This window comes from Sinocyclocheilus rhinocerous, unplaced genomic scaffold (genome assembly GCF_001515625.1).
Source record: "Sinocyclocheilus rhinocerous isolate Xijiao unplaced genomic scaffold, SAMN03320098_v1.1 scaffold1802, whole genome shotgun sequence".
Classification (NCBI taxonomy): domain Eukaryota; kingdom Metazoa; phylum Chordata; class Actinopteri; order Cypriniformes; family Cyprinidae; genus Sinocyclocheilus; species Sinocyclocheilus rhinocerous.
This window is the reverse complement of record NW_015654351.1, coordinates 491,064-512,492: the sequence shown is the minus strand read 5'-3', so window position 1 is coordinate 512,492 and position 21,429 is coordinate 491,064. Positions and strand designations below refer to the sequence as shown.

Here is a 21,429-nt window from a genome sequence, read left to right as displayed (position 1 = left end):
GCGGAGAGGCGCTTCAGAAACGTGCCGCGGCTGGCTGATAAACACAAGCACTGACTAGAGTGGCCACGATCAGCTCCGGTGGCCGTGGAGCCGTAACGCGCCGCAGACGCGTGCAGTGAGGCGCAGATCAGCTCTAACTTCACTGAATCTGCTGTGTAGATGAACCATGCAAAACATACACGACAAACAGCGAATTTTTCATTGTTTCTCAAAACGTCATAGCATTTCCACACCAGCGACGACATGACTGCGGTGCCAAATCATTTATGTACTCATGCATCATGTATGTCGACACGCGTTGACGTCATTAAATTGCGATCGGTTCCTGAGATCGGCCAAGTTGGTGAATACCGATCGAGTCATAAAATATGATTATCGGCCGATACCGATTTCCGGCCGATTGATCGGAGCTTCCCTATATTAGGGATGCATTGCAAAATATACTCACATGTAACTTATACTCACATGTAACTTGTCCCTCAGCAATTGTGCAGCTTGAAGTTGAGGTGGGCTATCACTTTAAGTGACTAATCTTAGTATTTTCAATGGACAGACAATAATAGAAAAAATGTGTAATGTAATATCACAGAAACTTCAAGAAAACTCAGGCAAGCAAGTAACCGCCTACAACGCCCCAGCAAACACATAGCAATATCCTGTCATCCAACTACAACATCCAGTTTCTTCTGACTCCGTATTGTTCCAATTAAAGAAAAAAACAAAACAAAATAATTTGAGGTAATTATCCTAAATGAAAACAGACCACAGAGAAAATCTAGTCATAAAAACTAGAAGACACACCAAATAAACAAAATGCTGAACGGTCATTCATATCCCTCTCTGCACTTAATGCATTCTCACTCAGTAACAAACACAATGGCAGCAGAAGCTCTTTGTGAAATGAATCATTATTCGATTAGCGTCTCATGCAGCTGAATCATCTCTCCGCTAACTGAATGTAGTTGTGATTCAGTCTGATGCACTCAATCCATACGTTTGTACTCCATGTGGCTGAGGCTGGCGGAGGCAGAAATGTGGCTGAATAATGAACAGGCCATCTGTGAAGTCCCATGATTCATTCTGCACTTCTGATGTGTTTATTGCTCACAAGACTAATAATCGCGCCATCAACTTCACTGCCAGACAGCAGCTGCTTAGTATCAATTGTCGTTGCCTTTGCTAATTTTCACTCGAACCTTGTCAAAAGTGTGCACAATGAAACATTTTACAATCCTCCTCTGAAGGGGAATCTTTGATGAGGCGACATGGAAATGATGAGACTGGCTGTGATGTTTTAAATACATTCTGCCCTCGACATTTCAATGTAAACAACACAGCAAGTTAAACCATTTATATTTTCAGACGCCAAGGTTTGGCCTTCACTTTTCTGAGGGTGAAGTATGAAATGATCTCTTTAAACTGAAGGCTGAATAAGAGTGAATCATCTCAGCTTCATGGACCTCAGTGCACACAGAATATTTAATGTGCCGAATGAAAATGAGGCTTCCTAGTTTTCACATCCCACGTTTTTTCTTCCACTAGAAGTTAGGGACTGACCTATTGTTGAACTACTGTTCACATTTACATTAAATTAATCAAAAGTGACAGTAAAGACTTTAACAATGTTACAATTTTAATTTCAAATAAATGCTGTTCTTTTGAATTTTGTATTCATCAAAGAAATGTTCCAAGGTTTTATACTGTTTTCAACATAGATAATGATTTTAAAAAAAAAAGTTTGAGCACCAATTCAGAATATTAGAATGATTTCTGAAGGATCATGTGACACTGAAGACTAGAGTAATGGTTGCCGAAAATTCAGCTTTGCATCACAGGGATAAACTACAATTTAAAACATATTAAAATAGAATAAAATAGTTAAACACATAAGGGGCAAGGACATGTAGAACCTTGGGAATGATGGGAGTTCAGTAGATCTTCAGCTCTGTAAAGCTCTGGTCAACATCTTGTGTGGAAAGTTAAACTGGAAACCAAACATGTGGTGGGCTTCTTGCAGACTATAAACAAGCTCCACCCTAACGAAGACACCTGCCAATCGGTAGCAGCTGTACGGAATTTAAAGCTACATTCCACCTTTTTATAGACATCTTTAAAACATGTGAATGTGAATGACCTCATCCAGTGGGACTTTCCTAAAATATAAAAGTTCCTTATCTTATTAATGACAAACCCTCACCATAAATGTTTAACTTGAAATTACAACTATGAATGTTAGGCAAATTGTGTGTTTTACAGGGTTCCCACACTTTTTGACTAATGAATTTCATGAAAATGAATGAATAAATAAATACAGATAAGGGAATAAGTAACATCAACAATCAGAAACCATTCAAATTCAGACTGAATCACTAAGTAATCATTCAGATGGACCATTTTCAATTCCCTTATATTTTCAGGTTTTCCATGACTGTGAGAACCCTGCAATTTAGGAGCAAAGCCAGATCACTGTGCAGAAACAGCCATCACTAAACACTCAAGGACGATTTATTCTGGAGCGACAACTCAGGAGGGACAAAACACAGTGGGTTCCAAGGACGTGAACCCATATGTGTGAAAGAAACACAGCGCATGCCGTGATGTTAAAACGAGCTCTAAACAAGAGACTGCATTCGTTGCTTCTCATTAAAGGGAACAACCTTTAAAGATAAATGTGCCATAGTACATCAATCATACGACTAAAAAGAAATCAGGCTAACAAATCAAATCAGGCAAAAATGTATTAGTTTTAAGTTACGTTACATGTTAATGCCATTGAGATGCCTGTAAAAGTGTACACTTAATTGGCCGAACGAAACCCCAGCCAAACTTTCAGATTCCCGGTTTCAGATGTCTAGTTCCAATAATAACTTATTTATCAAACGGTGATGTTAAGGAAACCAGAGTAGTCGACGTGTTTCCTCATGTTGCACAGACACTGGGGGGTTTGAGTGAGGCTCAGGTGTGTGTGTGTGTGTGTGTATCTGATGACGCAGAGGACAGTGGTAGGTCTGGACATGAGCAATGTTCTGCCAGTTCTGGCTTCAGAGACAGATCTGAGTACATCCCACTGCTAACAAACTGGCAAACATGAGCACTTCTTTGCAAAGAGGTAATCATTTACACATGTATTTATTTCATGGTTTAAATCACTTATGAGCTGCATTATCAGCTCAATAAAGCAGTCACACACACACACACACACACACACACATTACGGTATATAATTAAATTGAATAAATATATGAAAATTCTGATTTTTCCAAACAAGCATAAAAATGTGAGGAAAAAAAAATAAAATCTGACACAAAAGTAAATTTGGCATTTTTGATGTCGAGTTAAAATATTGGCAAGAGAAGTGCAAATTTGAACTACTGGCACCAACAGAAAAAAAATCCTTATTGCAAAGACATGGCATATTTATTTGGAGGTGATAGTGGGCTGTAGTGATGTCACCCGCAGCACAGCTGACATGTTTGTATGCTGGGGAGTGAGTAGATGTCTCTCCCCCTCCTGACCTGCTCCCGCTCCTGAGCCTGTGCAGAGGGCTGGAGCGACGCGATAAAGAAGACATTTGTAGGATGCTTACCCCTGTTACGCAATCTCCCTCAGGCCTGCAAACACAATGTTTCCATCTTGTGCACCTCACTGGCTCTTTTCTCAAATGGCCAAAAGCAGCAGATGCGCTGGTGAGGGTGAGGGGGCTCTATTCTATTTCAGGACATTTTTACAATCCCATCTTATTTGATACAGTTCGACTTAGCGGAAGTCATTTTAAAAGGGTCAAAAAACATGATGATCCCTACCGTGCATTTTGTTGACATTACATATATGCTCCGGGGAAAACATACAGATTTATCTGTACGGCACAAGCTAAACAAGGCAGTCCATATTTGGAATAAGAAGGCAGAAGAGACCCAGGGGATCGAATCCAGTTATCATCCACATCTCTCTTAAAAGGTCAAACGGACTGATTAACAGGCTGAGAGCCAAGAAAACCAATGTGTTCAGAGAAGGACTGAGCGATATAGGTAAGAACAACATCTATCTCAATACTTATATCAGCTATTCGATGACATCTGATATGTATAGCTTAATATTTATGTATTTGTTCTGATTTGCGAAGCACAGCTCAGGTGCTGACAAATACAGGAATTTCCATCAAACTGATGAGCTGCTGGCACTGAATTCGCATTTGTGAATCAGCAGGGTGACAATCACAAACGGGCCATTTCTGGAGAAAGACATTTGATCAGTTAAACAGGAGGGAACACCCAGTTGCCATTAGCCAAAACAGCCATTTTCCCCCACTGTGAAACTGCAAAACAAGGATATTAAGATTACAAATGCTTCCCAAGTGACCACAAAAGCACAAATTACCTCTGAGACTGAAAACAAATATTTAGATGAAGTTAAAAGCTTCCGGGACACGGAAAGCAATGCAGATCTGCAGGATTTTAGAGAGAACAGCAGCGTTTATTTACGTACCGTCTGGCTGTCGGGGAAATCCATTTTTATCAACTTGTGGGCGCATTCTTCGAAGTCCAAGCTGTCAAAATAAAACATGAAAACGTCACTTTCTGCATCTCATGTGCTAATGAAATATAACTCATTGAGTTTAACCAGATCCCATGATGTGCACACAATTTTAATATATTACATGCAACTGCAGCACATAATAAATCAAAAGCAATATGTATTAAATACAACCCTCTACATTGCGAGTAAATCACTCGCATATGCGACTAAATCTTACTCTGGGCGACTAAATGATGTCTAATATTAGCCAATTGCTAATAAATTCTCAGATTTTACTCGCCAGTGTGTGAGTTGGAGGTTAAGTATAAGTGTAGCACAGATATATTTTCACTCACAGAACACTCTCTGACTGAGCGCTTCAGAGTTTCACTCTCTGCAAAGCGATCTGTGCTGTTTTTCAGTTAATCAGAATGGATGTGCAACGCACCTGTATTTACGTAGAGGGCTGAAATATGAACCAGACTGCATCCAAATTAAGCAAAACTATCACAGCACCAGAGGGCATCATCTGTTGAAGGTTAACAAGGTGAAGTGCATGATCAGAATAATAATATAGTCCTAATACCCAAAAGATATTACAAAATATGTCCACTCTACGGAGAAATGAGGCTTTCTATCTTAAGCAGGCTGACCCTTTTGACTGTCCAGGGATTGTATTGGCTCTTCAGTGCTTCATTTAAGGTCAGACCAAGATGCTCTCGCTTCAAAGCCTAATGGGAAACATTTTGAGCCAATGTTTAGTGTAAAGCTATTGAATCTGTAGCAGTATGGATGAAGACATTATATTATAGCTGAGCTGTGAATCTGCAGTCTAAATTGAATGCGAACGAAGACAATAAATAGAAAACATCTTTCTATTGTGTTCAGCAGGGTAATGAGAATCACACACAAATAACTCTTATGACCATTTCTGTATAATGAAACAGTCAAGATAACTAGAAAGAGGTCTCTAACAAATTAAATAAAAATAATAAATAATAAAATAAAAGGTTTGATGTATGAATCAGTCAATATGACTCAAAACATGTTTTCAAAATAATAAAATAAACAATTAATGAAATAAAATACAAAAGTGGTTATGATGTATGAATCAGTCAACCTGACTCAAGAAATAAGTTAAATGTTTGATGTATGAATCAGTCAAGATGATCAAGAAAGAGGTCTCCAAAATAAAATAGAAAATGCATGTAGGTGCTAATATGTTTAACTTAATACTGGCATTTAAATTAAATAGGGTTTGGTTAGACAAGTCTTTCTACTCTTTACCAGTGCAAAGCAAACTAAAGCAGTGGTCATTAGTCTCGCATCTCTTTCAGACATTTCTGCCAGAATTCTGCATCTATCAGATAGTTTCACAAACTGCTGACAAACACAGTCATGTAATGCCCACAGATACTAATCTCTCCTGCACACAAACCAACACAGCCTGAGAAACAAACTCAGATTAATGCTTTAGTTTACGGAGTGGAAACCTGCTTAAGTCTGACCAAACTTGAATCTCTGTTCTAAATAAAGTTCACTCTGCTCTACTTCTTTAATGTTTGAATGCTGTGCCATGACCACTTCAAAGGGCAGGGGCAGATAAAAAGAGAGGGACATGATGGCTAGACTTGACACTACAGGTCCCATGGTGCACAGTTAGCCACAAGGACAACTTCATATGACTGTCAGTCAACCCAGTCCCTATCCACATCAACACACAGCAGTACAGCACTGTATACTGTGCACCACTACATCAAACTTCACTGTCTTAACTGTCACTGTATGACTTTCTTCTGTGGAACATAAAAGATGATGTTGAGAAATGTTCAACTATTACTTAAAAACACCCCATTTACCATTTTAATAAACATTCCTGGTCATGTTTGTTCAAAAGTTTCAGGTCAGTAAGATTTTTATTCAAAAAATTTTATTAAATTGATTGAAAGTGAGAAAAAAGAAATTTGTAATGTTACATAAGAATTCTATTTTAAAACAATGCTGCTGTTTTGAACTTTCTATAAAAAAAATCCAGAAACAAAAAATAACACTGCTTCCAAAAAAAAAGTCAAAAGCACAACTGTTTTCAACATTATAATAAATATTTCTTCAGCAGCAAATCAGCATATTAGAATTATTTCTGAAGTATCATGTGACACTGAAGGCATCACAGGAATAATGGCATTTTAAAATATATTAAAATTAAAAACTGTTGTTTTAAATTACAATAATATTTCACAATATTACTATTTTTACTTCTGATCAAATAAATGGTCACTTTTTTTCAAAAACAAAAAAATCTTACTGACCCCAAATTTTTTAAACACAACGTCTTCAACATTTCCCAACTTACAGACACTGTTTTCCACTCTCTTCCCATCATTTTCTTTCTCCTCTATATAAAAAGAAAGAAAAGCCCACAATGGGAATCACAGGGTTGCACCACAAAACCAATGCTCTTGATTTCAACAGAAAAATAACTGGGGCTAATCTAATTTCCTACTGGGTCATACTTTTTCCTGTCCATACACCAACCTTGCCTCCAGGCGGGCGATTTGTGGGCCAAATCAGTTTAATCCCGGCCTCAAAGGCAGTTTGTAGAAAGGCAGAGTGAGAACCTTTGTAGTGCCTCTCTCTTTTAGCTCTGCCCTCTTTCTGCACTCAGGCCAGTTAACAGAGAGACCGCAACACCGGGCGACCCCTCGCTGAGCTGCAGTAGAGCGCTGCGAGAGACCAGGTTAGTTTTAAGAGGTGAATCCAGCTGCCAGCGGGCAAGTTTAAAGACATTAAGGAAGTCAGTTGACTACCAGCTGGTGAAATATTTAAAAGCTTGTCACACAGCAGATGAATGTATGAAGCTGTGTGTCATGTTAGACGTGTTTCGTATAGCTGTGATCTAATACAGTGTTCATGCACTTAAAGAAAAGCAGGTTAAATGAAGCTAGTACACATCCAAAGCCTGCTTCTCACTGCTCTAAGTTGTAGATACAGAATTAGCCTCTGCTGCATCTTTAACTTGCGAGTGCTCGGCAGCCCCGAGGTGCTTAGAAGTATAGTGCTTTCAAACATTCTCCGCAATAGAGGCTTTTTTAAAGCTTCAGGTCAATAGAAGTGGAAAAGGGAAGCTGTGAGGAAGCCTGTGAGTCCACATACACACACACACACACACAGTGTGGAGTGTGACTCTGTGCCTGCTAGGAATGTATGAATATTCATGCTAGATTCACAGTAGTTTTGCAGGTGATACAAAATTAAGTCACATTGTGATTATTTTAAAGCACTTTTTATTTAACCATTAAGTTTCCTTAAGGCTCATTAAGCAATTTTGCAAACGTTCCCCCGGTCTCAAGTCTCATCATTATGAGAGTGTGAAGTCAGATGTTGTAGCACCTCTGATTTAAACTTCAGTAGCAAAAATGGCACTCATATGTAAAGTTTGTACGTTCAGTTCATTTACATGAATCAGCTGAAACGGTCCATGTGAATGAACTGCACTCTCTGATTCAACATTTTTTTTGCATCATACTTAATGTACAATGTAAATTGTTCATAAGACTCTGTGTGTTAATTGTTAAACATTGTTTCTGTTAATTATTCCAATGTTTTAGTAAAAGAAAATTAATACACATTATATAAGCTATAATGCTAAATTCACTTTTACATGTTGTTTGAACATAAATGTGTGTTGGCAGTGTGTGTACACATCTACCCTATAATGATAAAAATCCACCCAGTGGTTTTTATTTAATCCCTAAAAATAATATCCCTTTTCAAATCAGGCCGTTCTCAGCTTCTTGTCTGTGTGACATCACACGGACGAAGGCCGCTCCCATGATTGTTGATTGACACTGGTGTTTTACCTTAGACCCGCCCTGAGTGAGCTGTAAACAGTCCGCCGTTGTTTCGATGCCGGAGCAGGGACGTAGACAAGAATGGCTCCTAAGCGTAGTAAGTGATTGAGGTGTTTTGTTGTTGTATGTAATAATGAACATAGCAGTCGTCATTTACTCCCAACATCTGAGCCACTGAAGACGCAGTGGATTACTTTTGTTTGTGAAGGGAATGCGCCAACAATTCCTCTCCTCTGTCTCTCCACATCACCGTAGCGCCATTTTGTAGAATATGAGCTGAACGCAAACTGCGTACGCTATACTGTGTCAGCCGCGCCACAAGGATACGTTTTCTGCGTGTATTTACGCTTTGATTTGAAAGAAAACAGCGCATCCGCGCAGTGCGGCTGACACAGAAGAGCGTACTCTGTTTGCGTTCAACGGATATTCTACAAAATGGCGCTACGGTGATGTGGCGAGACACAGAGGAGAGGAATTGTTGAATAAAGTCGTAAATTTTGTTTTCTTTGTGTACAAAAAGTATTCTCGTCGCTTCATAACGTTACGGTTGAACCACTGATGGCAGATGGACTATTCTGACGATGTTTTTCATACTTTTCTGGACCTTGACAGTGTATTTTACTTGGCAGTCTATGGGACAGTCACAAGCCTCCCGGTTTTCATTCAAAATATCTTAAATTGTGTTCCGAAGACGAACAAAGCTTTTACGGTTTTGGAACGACATGGGGGTAAGTGATTAATGACGAAATTTTCATTTTGGGGTGGAGTATCCCTTTAATTTGTGTTCTGAAGATGAACAAAGGTCTTGCGGGTGTGAAACAACATGAAGGCGAGTAATTAATGACAGAATTTTCATTTTGGGGTGAACTATCCCTTTAACTTGATGTTCTTAACTCAAACTAAAACTGGAGAAAAAAAAAAATAGGCATATTTTTAAAAAATCATTAATAAACACCATTTAAAGCGACCTAGTAGACAAAAAGGCGATAGAAAAAAAATATATGAACCCATCTGACTGAATCAAATGGGTAAAATAAATAAATAAAAATCAGTTACAGAACCTACAACTAGAATGTTGACTATCCTTAAAAACATTCAAAAGAAATTCCTAAATAACCTAAAATTAAATGTTGGAGTTTAAAAAAAAACCTCTCATGAACATATGCTCCAACAGCCCAAATATCAATATGCATTAAATATCATTAAAAAGCTGTAAAACTCCATGAGGAGGACAGCCAGGACAGCCATACTGAGAAATGGTTCTGTGATGCCGAGGGAAATAGACTCGTGCTGCCTTCCTCCTACTCTCATCAATCAGCCCAAGAATTGTTGTTTAAACATTTTTCAAACCCTCTTGATATCAAAGGATAACTAATTTTGAAGTCCTTCACCACAGCGATTTCTGATCCGTGACGGCACTTCTGCTGCACCGTGCCGGCGAAATTCAATTAAAAACAACTAATCTGAAACGTTATTAATTCAATCTGCGTGCTGTGGCCCTCAGGGGCTTCAGGAGCTTGGGTTCAAAAACAAGAAAAAACAGCCTCATCTCTACACATGGGATCTCCAAAGTAGGTTGTTTTTCAATTCCAGCCAAAATAAGCTTTTGCACAGACTATTTCTGGTGGCTTTTAGAGCTGCTCCCTTTCTGCTGATGGAAGCACGAAAGACGACATGGAACCATTGGATCACATGATGCACACACTCACCTTGACTGGATGGCGAGGTAAATCGTTCGACGGAACGCAACCAAGTTCACCTCTGTCTGGTCGAAGATGGTGACTTTCTCTTGTTCTAAATAAAGAAAAGAAAAGCTCAGTACAGTTAAACAGGACAGAGACTGGCTGAAGTTTGTGCCATATGATATGTCTCCCTCCAGAGGTCAATAGCACTTGTTCTTTGCGGAGTTATTTTAATTCACAGGCTCACAGCCTTCTTTGATGAAGCAATTAACACAGCTAAGCTCATCTGATCACAGGAACGGAACTAAAGAACAGCAGAGAGACACACACCGTCTGCACTCAATGACAGGGAGCTCTTGAACCTTCACATTATAATCAACATCCGGCAGAAGTGATAAATTCAAGAACATCTAAAAACAGTACAGTGGCCGATGATGTTTTTGGCGCTAAGGAGTCATATCATGAAAAAACCATTTTCTTTGATCTTTTGGACAAAAAACAAAAACATTTAAACTGAAATAGTACACATCTCAAAGTTATAAATGTTTAAATATTTTTATGATACTACAATTTTATAATACTTTAATACATAAAACAATAAATTAAAATAAATAACAAATGTATATATAAAAATAACTATTTATTTCAGTGTTGTTACGTTAACTAAAAATAAATCCAGAAGCATAAAAAAAATGTGTTACTTGAAATAAAAGTTGACTGAAACAAAATATAAAATAAAAAATTAATATAGCTGCCAAAATTTCTCATTTTCATTTAGTTTAAGTAATAAAATTAATAAAATTAATAAATAAAAATCAATAAATATTATATAGACAACATTAGTCAAAAATTATAAAAACAACAAAATAACTTACAAATTAAAGTGAAAAAAAAATAAAAACTGACTGACAGAGCAACAATTTGAAGTCAATCGTACTGAGCATGTCTACAGATATATAGCAGATAAACAAGACATCAGAAAGTAACCATCACCTATTTGCGTACTGAGGTTTGTTACTAGCATAGTAACGCAAATGTTCAACAGGACCACATGCTTGTGTTGGACTGCCCAAGCATCTGCATTTGCATACTTCTGCAGAGTATGTTTCTGGCTTAAAACTATATTACAACTGTTTTAAGTTCGAGAAACATTGTTACTGGACCTCAGAGGGGAAAAAAGTTATGATCCTTTTAATGCCTGAAACACAATGTGCTACAGTCTGGAACAGGTAGTCTCCTGACAGCCATAGTGTTTTATGCAGTTTCTCCTCAGCTCAAGACCCAAGAGACCATATGAGCAGGATTATCTAGGGGAACTAATGCAAAGCATTGTCCCCAAACACTGGCACTTGCTTAAGAACTCGAATAAGAACAAGGCGAACAAGGAGTATAGCGCCACCAAGCCACATCATAACACTGAATATTAATACAATTGTGCCTATTTTTTATAAGCATATGGTAGAGCATGTGACACTTGATAAATATTTTAAATACCTTCTCCAGCTGCCTCGTCTTTATCTTCATCATCATCATCATCTTCGTCATCTCCACTGCCACCAGCGTCACCACCAGAATCACTGCTTCCTTCGTCAAGAATTTCTGAGGTATGAAAACAAGACAGATCAATTCAATTTTAAAATAAAACTTTAAATTAAAAAAATGTTTAAATTACACACACACACATTTGGAAAATAAAAGAGCTTAAAGTGTGTGAAATACAATGTTCTCAGTGCCACTGCTCTCAACAAGGCAGCCCAAACGATGTAACAGGCAACTTGCTGTCTGCCCAGCGGTGTAGCGGACGGCCCCGCGATAACCTTCTCTTGCTGGGGTGCATCGGAAGACAATGATCTTGTATCAACGATAGCCAGAGATATTGTCAAAAACATCAATTATTGGCAATATTATAATATAAAGAGGATTTGGCATTTCCAATTAATGTAGGCCTGTTACATTCTTATTTTTATTAGGCGTATTATTATTATGAAGTTACTTTTATTATTAATGTAAAATTAATTACAATAATTAATGCCCCGTAATATTACCGCATATTTAACATACTGAGAGGATAACAAAAGATTAGGCTTTTTACTCAATTACCATGTTGTAAAAAAAGGTCTTTTAAAATAGGTCTAGCCTATTACACAATTAATTATAAGCCTATACTTAAAATATTAAAAATATAAAAAGCAATGAAATAAAAAGCTTTAGCCTATTTCAAGCACCGACTTTCAAAAACAACCTGTTTAACACGAAATACGTTTCTTCTATTTTTTTTTCACTATGTACGGGCCACAAGAGAAATATTAAGGGACTAAATTAAAACCGTTAGCTATATACGGTTATCAGCATATGTTGAAGTAGATTCGTCTCTCGTCGTCTCTGAGAGAATATGTGGCGTCAGATGCCGAAAGCTCCGTCATTACTCAGTCATTCTGTTTTTACTTTCAGTTTCTGCATAGTGAATTGACTGAGATTAAGACGTTCACCGGCATAACTCTTAACTCTAAAGTTTGCACGTGAGCAGAAGAGACTTCTTTTAAAACATTAGAAAATATTACAGATCCTAATTTGAAAACTGTGTGTGAATGTTATAATAAATGCATTAACAGCGCTGTTGTAATGATTATTATCATTATTATTGTCTTGTTAATTGTCACATGCCCTGTAAAAATTCATAAAAATGTGACTGAGCAACAGTTTCTGCGCAGATTTTCCTTGCGCTTTGGACTTTGAACCCTGGTTAACAATAGCACGGCGAGTTCGTGCAGCGCTGTCAGAATACATGCAATGCGCGCGTGTATTAGAAAACATAACGTTCTGCAGTTTATTTACTAATTGTTTAAAGCCCTTTCACGTGTTTAAGGCCATTTCATGATTTCAATCATCATACAGTAACCAGCAACAATCACCCCTTCCTCTTCTCATCGAAGACATGCGATGCAGTCCTAAACAGTCTCTCGATGTCGGTGCTTGCAATGATTTTTGCGTCTTTCTCGGACAGTTTTAAATGCTTCCACACTGCTGACGTGTGTGCTGCATTATAAAGAGTGCGCGCCTCTCACTCTACGCTGGCTGCTATTTGATCGCGTCATTTCATTGTTCAGTACAATTTATTCAGTCTTTTCGCTTATCTTATTTTTGCTATTTTCAGCCAAATAATTTTGGTTGCCGAACATTCGGTGCATCCCTATTTTATTTTCCATATTTTTCTTTTAATATATGTTTGTAGTGGAGAGCCTGCAAAAGTGGAGGGACAGATGAGCTACATTATCGTAAAGAACTATATAAGTCTCTATCAATTAGAATTTCACCCTACTTGGGATTCATTTGTATTTGACTTTAGGAAAAAGTGACAAGCGTAACACAAACACTCTCTCGTCTTTGCCCAGGTCTCCCGTTGGCATCTTAGGTCACAACTATGTTCTGTCACTTTCTCCACTGCTGAACGATTCCATTAGCTTTGCTTCTCAAGCCGTAAATTGAGTAATCATCTCCGCATCAGAGAACAAGCATCTCCAATTGTCGCAATCAAGGACCACCATTTCAGCTTCCTGTACCATATGGCTGTCTCCAGTCCGTTGTACAATTAGTACACAATTAAAATTCAAATGCGCTAGCAGAGATGGTGCATCAGAGGGCATCTCTTTTAATAGGCAGTAATGAGAAGAACGGAGAATGCGTACAGAAAAAGAGTCATTAACTCACCCCGTTTAATTGCTTTGTACTTCTCCTCGTTCTCCAGGAAGTTGGGATCCAACTTGAAGACATCTGCAAAAAGAATATTGTTGATGTAAAGCAGACATTCGTTTGCAATTACACGTTTCGCAGCAATTAAGTCAGTGCCAACGAGATGTAATCAGAGTCAATTACCCATAAAGAAGAATTTGCTGTGTATTAGCCGTAAAACATAAAAAGAGCTTAATGTGATAATGGCTGTTCATGCTCCCCAAAGGGCCGCTTGTATGGATTTTCAATTAGCGCACTTTGTCTCAGAAGCCTCAGAAAAGATGCTTATCCACTAACATCAGTACAGACAGTAGCTAAATATGAGAACTGAGAGAGCAAAACCCTCAATTACACACAGGCAGAGCAAGGACTGCAGCCTCTGGTTTGAGAGCATGCGTTCCCTCGTGGGTGGCTTTAGAGAGAAGGAAGTCATCCATTATGATTGTATCAAGGTCATTAGCTGCTAAACATGAGAAATTGAGGCCTGGCAGGTTAGGTGAGAGAGATACTGAATCGTACTCACTCAACACCTTCAGCAACAATGATGAAAACAGGAACAGTTTTAAACAACTAGGGGAGTACCATCCTCAGGAAAGGTTGAGAGCAGCACATCTAATTCATCCAAGTTACCTTGTGGTCCTGGAGGTCGATAAACAACCACAAAATGGATTTTAAAAGGGTGGGTAATAGTGACTGAAAGCGATTCAAAGGAGCTGTTAATACCCAGAGAAGGTAAAGGAATAAATTCCCAATCATTAGAGATAAGCAGACCAGTACCTCCACCTCGTCCAGTCAGACGGGGAGTGTAGGAAAATAAGAAATTATTGGAGAGTGTTGCAGGAGTAGCAGTGTCCTCTGGTTTGATCCACGTCTCTGTCAGGGCCATGTGGATTTCTGAAGGATCATGTGACACTGAAGCCTGGAGTGAGCTTTATTCCACTTTGCCGCCATAGGAATAGATTACATTTTGAAGTATATTGCAATAGATAAAAGCTATTTTAATTTGTAGTAACTTTTCACGGTATTTACAGGTACATCTCAAAAAATTAGAATATCATGAAAAAGGTCAATATTTTTTGTCACTCATTTCAGAAAGTGAAACCCATATATTATATAGAGTCATTACACAGAGTGAAATATTTCAAGCCTTTATTTCTTGGTTATCATACCGTCAGAATCTCATACCGGCCCATGCCTAACGGTATTACAGTTTTTACTGTATTGTTGATCAAATAAATGCAGCCTTGGTAAGCATAAGAGAATTATTTAAAATAAAAAACAAAACAAAAACACTTGAAATGTAGTGTATTGTGTAAAATAATCCATTTTGAACCACACCGAGTTGTTTTTATCAATAGCATTCAATACATAATGAGTTATACACAATATAATGTAAAAAAGTCAGTAATAGTATTTTTAGTAGTAATAGAATTACTATTTGATACTTATGTGATCTGTATTTAATAAATTATATCTATAACTGAGACTTCTCTTGCTGCATTCGGCATCCTGGATTGATTTTTCTTTTCCCTCTATACTTGTTATATTGCTTTTATGGGATGGTGCATTTTGCCAAAAGAAGGTATCTGCTTAAAGCTGAACTGAACTTGTTTCATAATTGATGAACATACACAGTTATTCAACTGAACTGAAACACTGCACTGATTGGAGCTGAATAATGACATTACTGTCTTGTTAAAGCTGCTTTACAGCAGAATTCGGATTTTCATTATTGAAGTTCGCATCACTGACTCCGTTACTTTTCTGTATAATATTGTGAAGTTACTGTCTTTATTGCGTAAAGCGCTATAGAAATAAAGGTAAAAAAACAACTAGAACATGGCCATAAAGTCAGTAAGTCAGCTGTCTGTCACCAAAACAAATTTCTCCTATATGTAAACATACCTGGCAATAAAGCTCTTTCTGATTCTGAGTAAAACACAAGAGATGTGGTCTTTACCTGCCCCTCACAATATTCTCCTGCAGAAGCTCTTGAATAATGTTGCCGATGTTGGAAACGTTTACTTTGTTGATCAGACCATTGATGGACTTCTTCAGGGCTTCCCAGCTCATCCTCTGATACTCCAAACTGTGGAATAAAAAAGTAAAGAATGGATGAAAAACCAACTACACAAATCTGTTGAAGGAGACACTTTCAGCCTGTTAACACAGCAGTGATCTTGAAACACTTGTCTTTAGCCCCAGTAATAAGACCATTTTAAAGGTCATATTTGGCACAACTGTAATAGCAGGACAAAACCTTCAACGACATCTGCTTCTCAGTCTGTACTTCAGCATGAAATAGCCTGGAAAATGCTGATGATAAGGAGTTTTGAAGTGGTGCTCAGCTCCTTAGAGAACTGCTATTTTTCCCCACCAACTAATTTCCTGCCCTTAGCCCTTGAGACTGATCTGTATTGTCTCTATCACCTAACTTCCAGTGTCTGGCCTCAAGTACAGGCCAGCGCTCCACTCCTTCTGCTATAGATATCTCACATCCCTAAGGGACACCTCTTTATTTCCTGGCTGGTGACCTCCATTCTGCTGCATGAGGAAATTTAATCGACCCCTTCATTGAATTCATGTGGATGCGTTTCCCACCATCAATAAATCACAATCTATTCTTATCACAATGTCTGAAATACTTAAAAATCAATATGATTCAAGATGGATCAACAAAGATCACCTTACTTATCTGATGATCACTCCTTATTAGAGCTGGGCAATAAATCAAAAAAATATTTTTCTATATTTAAGTTTTATGGCAGTTTTCAATAAATATTTTAGTATTTATGTATTTATATTATTTATGGCTTAAATGGCTGATCATTAAACAATAGTAATTTGAAGACAATTAGATTAGAAGAAATAAAAGTCGGATAAAGTCTGATACAAATAAAGTCAGATTTTCCAATAAATATGTAGGTATAATCTCCTACACTGTTTTCCACAAAGCCAGGAAACACCAAAATAACAAAGTCACAAACATTTTACCTATGTACACTACTGTTCAAAATATTTTATTTATATATATATATATATATATATATATTTGCATTTATTTTATTTATTTGAACAAAAATACAAGATATTACAATATTAATTTAAATACAATTTTCTATTTTAATATACTTTCTCATAATATAACAGTTGTGCTGTATTTTTGTGGAATCCATGATACATTTTTTCAGGATTCTTTAAATGAATAGAAAGTTGTTTTATTTGAAATATAATTTTTTAACTTTTGTAGCATTACAAATGTCCTTACTGTCATTTTTAATCATTTTGTGTCCTTCTGGAATAAAAGTATTAATTTATTTATAACAATAATCTTACTGGTACCAAACATTTGAACAATAGTGTATAATTTATTTTTACAAAAAATATTTTATGATAAATTCTACACCTAGATTCTGCACCTTCTGCAGACCTCTGGCTGCCAATTCAAAAGAATATTTTGCAAAAAAATCACTGCATTTCTCTTTAGTGTTTTGAATTCATTCATTGCAATGGACGGTTTGAACTGAATCAAATTTACCAACTCTAGTGGCATTTATATTACTGAAATTCATATTAGAGATGTTTTATTTACATCACCATTAAAATAATCACAAAAATATTGTCAATATTCAATATATTGCCCTACTTCTTATTAATTCCCTTTTTTTCTTGTATCCTCCAAACCCAATGATGGATTTCCAAAGTGCAATATCATAAATACATAGCCTAAGGTAAATAAACTTTATATCAAACAACAACAGTACACCATTAACCCTATAAAAAAAATACATAAATACAAAATGTAGTACTGCTGAGCAAAGTGAAACCAACCTGCTCTTATCAGTGATCTGAGCCTGCATCATTCGCAGTTTGGCCGGTGGGATGTAGGCCCCACCGGTGCGGGTCAGGATGGGGTCCAGCCCTTCTTTCCTCTTCTTCACTGGAGGCTCCTCAGTGGGAGGTTTATCATTTTTGGCTGGGGATGCTGACCTTCCCCTCCTCCTGTGTTCCCAATCCCTCTCTCTGCTGGAGCGCCGCTCATAACGATCCCGGTCGTCATAGCGGTCTCGATCTCGCTCACGCTCCCTGGACCTGATGTGAGGACGACGGAGAACAAAGAAAACATTCGAACTGAAAGGTGCAATATATTACATCAGGACGAAAAAGGCCACAGCATATTTGTCGAGAACATAAACACACATTCCCTCACCTACGACCCCTTCCGTAACGTTCTTGAGGAGAACGAGATCTAGAGCGGGATCTGGAGCGGGATCTTGACTGTGACTTCTTTTCGTCCCTAAAATGGAGACAAAAGACACCAGTTTACAGAAAGTTCTGAATTTTACATTGATTTTTTAATTTTTTATTGAGACTAATAACAGACTTACCTGTCAGGTGAGGAGCTTCTTCGTCTGTTCTTGCTCTCATCGTCAGAGGCACGCTGAAACAAACACAATTACATAAGCATAGTAGTTGCACCAATTATTCAAGCTCTACTTATAGGTTATATGACTTTAATAGTGCTTTCTCTATACATGGCAACAGTAATAGTAAACTGTAATGGCATATCTGATTCACACACTAATATTTTACTGGATGGCAGTGTTTAAGGTTTATATAAACTAGGAATTTTAAATTGATGGTCAATACATTATTATTACATTAAACTTAATTAAACTGATTGAGTACTTGGTATTTAAATTTAAACAAGTAAATAACTTCATTAAATAGATTTTTAATAGATGCAGCTATGTTTCGTACCAATTTGTTTAATTTACTGTTAATTACTCTTAATGTGTAATATGTATTATAATGTACATAAAAATACAAATTAAACAAGTATACACAAAAAGCCATTTAATTCCATCCTTTCTTCATCTAAACTTCACATTGTAAAATGTAAAAAATGTAAAATGTATTTTTTTTTTAACATTAATTGTGACTTTGAATTTAAGTAATAATTTAAATGCAACACACTAGCTCCAGATGAATATACAGTAGTGTTATTTTAGTATTCTTATAGTATTTAGCCTATATTTTGAATGAGTTTTTATTTTTATAGTTATTATTCTAATTTTAACGTCTTTAGTTTTTTAATTTTAACGATTTCGTTTTAGTAATTTTAGTCCTACAATTCAAACATACTTCAGTTAGTTGCCAAGGGAGTTTTTTAATGTAAGCTTCTTATCTAATATTTATGTTTTATTTAGCTTTATCTAAAGAAAAAACAACTAGTTTTTAGTTTTTGTTTTAGTTAATAATAACAACCCTGTTGTACAGGCAGTGTTTTTGGAAGCCACTCACATTGTTACATTTATGCTAATATCGATTAATTGCTTAACCAATTAAATTATAAATTATCAATCACTGTTTAATTATAAATACCCCTAAAATAACCAGCACATCCCGAATCTACAATCGGAACTATCCCCCCTTTAACATTATAAAAATGCTGTATGAATGTAACTCACCTTGATATGTGTGACACTGCTCTTCATCCTGTGCATAACACCGTCATCACTGTCGTCTTCACTGCTGTCACTGTCTGAGCCGCTGGACCCTTGATTGTGCCGGGCCCTGGACGATGCGCTCACCACAGGGCTGCCCGCTCGTGGACTCCCATTTCTGGAGCCAGCGTCCTCAGGTTGAGCTGAACCCTCAGGTCTACCTGCTTCAGGGTTACGCTGGCCATCTGAATAAAACATTAAGACTTGGTTTTCAGACAGTTGCCATCATTCAAAAACATAGTGATGAACGAACAAAGATGATGTTGACAGAAAACGAGACTACCTTCTCTTAAAAGCACGATAAAGAACACAATTCTTGAATACAAACACTGGACTGTCAGTACTAGCAGTCAACCAAATTTTATTTATTTTTTCAAAAGCATACGGAGTATTTCAAGTATTCAGTTACAGTTGCATGGTACACATGCAATCATACCACCCAGGCTTGGAGTTAAATCCTGATTTACATTTCTATTTAAGTTAAATCGCTTCTGGGAGAATGATTCAGTGCATGATTCTTGCAAACCTGAAGTGACATTCACTACAACAGAAGCCAAAGCTCAATAACTGAGTGTTGAATCAATGCCGGGGAGCATAAAAGCCCATGAAATAATCATAAAGAGCAGATCATTCTGCCAAGCTTGCGACTGGGCCTGCGACTCAACACCTGCTGTTTTCCTGTGGATCCTTTTGTCACTTCAAACACAGTCACCAAATAAAGAGAACAAAAACACTAAAGCCTTTATCAATGCAGTTTTCACTCTTTCTTTGAAGGCATTTACGATAATGACTTATCACAACACGCACACAACAGCGCAGCGCTTTAAAAATGCATGAAAGGATGATTCTTGTTAAATGATCTTGAAATATATAATGGCTGCAGTCGCAATGTGAAGTGACTCCAAGACAAGCTGGTCTCATTTCTCTGTGGCAGCTCACTCTTAATGTCGAGCTTCAACAGTGATCCTGACATTTTAGAAAGACTTCGAGGAACGAACACAGCCAGGGCTTAAAATGAACACTTGCCACACACCAAACGAGACTAAAAAATTGGCTTTGGCAAGCAACTTAAACCAGTCGGCACTCTCTGCAGGTATCTCGACATGGTATGCAAGTAAAAATATAAGAATGAAGGTAAGTGATGTGCATGAATCAAATCAAAGACTAAAAACCTAAATCTCTCTTATAATGATTAAATATTTTAAAGTCTAGAGATTTTTTTTCTCTGCCTCATGGTGCCACATACGTGGAATATTCCTTGAAAAAAAATTCAATAAAAACAAAATATAATCATCATTATAATTATTAATATAATGTTACATTATAATGCTACAACTGTGTATAAATATGGATGGAAACAAAACATTTAAATTAGAATACCATAGAAACAAATACATTAATGAAATAATAAAATAAATAAATAAATAAAGTAAAGTAAAGAAAAAAAAACATTTAAAACTTTATGGTAGGGCTGGACAATAATTCAATATCAATATGTACCGCGATATAATTTTTTTCAATAACGGTGATATGATTTTTAAACACATTTCCGTTCGATATACATACATTACCAGTTTCCCATACATTGATTTATTTGTGCCGTTTGACTTCGTTGAATAAACATGAGCACTGCACGTTTCAAAATCAAAACACGTCGTGGGTGTTTTATATGAATGTATCTCTGAAGGGAATTGACTGTCTTCAGAAAAGTTTCGATGGCATTTTCATTTGATCTGATAAAGAAGCGTTCATGAGCGGAGCTGCTTTGATTACAGCCATTACTGGAGAAACCGCTAGTTCTATCACTCTAAAAGCGCCTCCTGCTAGCAGAGCATGAGTTTTCATTTTAAATAAGCCCATCTCCAGCAACTATTTCAGATAAATAGTGTTCATATCGATATCGGAATTATATCGTATCGACCGAAATTAAGAAATATATCGTGATATCAATTTTGGCCATATCGTCCAGCCCTACTTTATGGTCAGACATATTTTAAGTAATTGAAAGAAGCCTCTTATGTTCACCAAGACTGCATTTATTTGATCAATTATACAGCAAAAACAGTGATATTGTGAAATACTAGGGCTGGGCGATATAGCTAAAAAATGTATCAACGATATAATGTTTCATATCGTTCAGTATCG

At 36.9% G+C, this 21,429-nt stretch overlaps 1 protein-coding gene across 1 annotated transcript in view; it reads right to left on the bottom strand.

Moving 5' to 3' along the window:
* cwc22 (CWC22 spliceosome associated protein homolog) overlaps positions 1-21,429 on the bottom strand; it is a 52,369-nt gene that overhangs the window by 17,228 nt on the left and 13,712 nt on the right. The window contains exons 3-12 of the mRNA XM_016523633.1: positions 19,249-19,469; positions 18,166-18,218; positions 17,988-18,074; positions 17,609-17,869; positions 15,738-15,866; positions 13,922-13,938; positions 13,757-13,819; positions 11,543-11,647; positions 10,076-10,160; positions 4,486-4,546 (exon numbers count right to left, since the gene is read on the bottom strand). Coding sequence (XP_016379119.1) covers positions 4,486-4,546; positions 10,076-10,160; positions 11,543-11,647; positions 13,757-13,819; positions 13,922-13,938; positions 15,738-15,866; positions 17,609-17,869; positions 17,988-18,074; positions 18,166-18,218; positions 19,249-19,469 — 1,082 coding nt within the window. The remainder of the gene's footprint in view (positions 1-4,485; positions 4,547-10,075; positions 10,161-11,542; positions 11,648-13,756; positions 13,820-13,921; positions 13,939-15,737; positions 15,867-17,608; positions 17,870-17,987; positions 18,075-18,165; positions 18,219-19,248; positions 19,470-21,429) is intronic.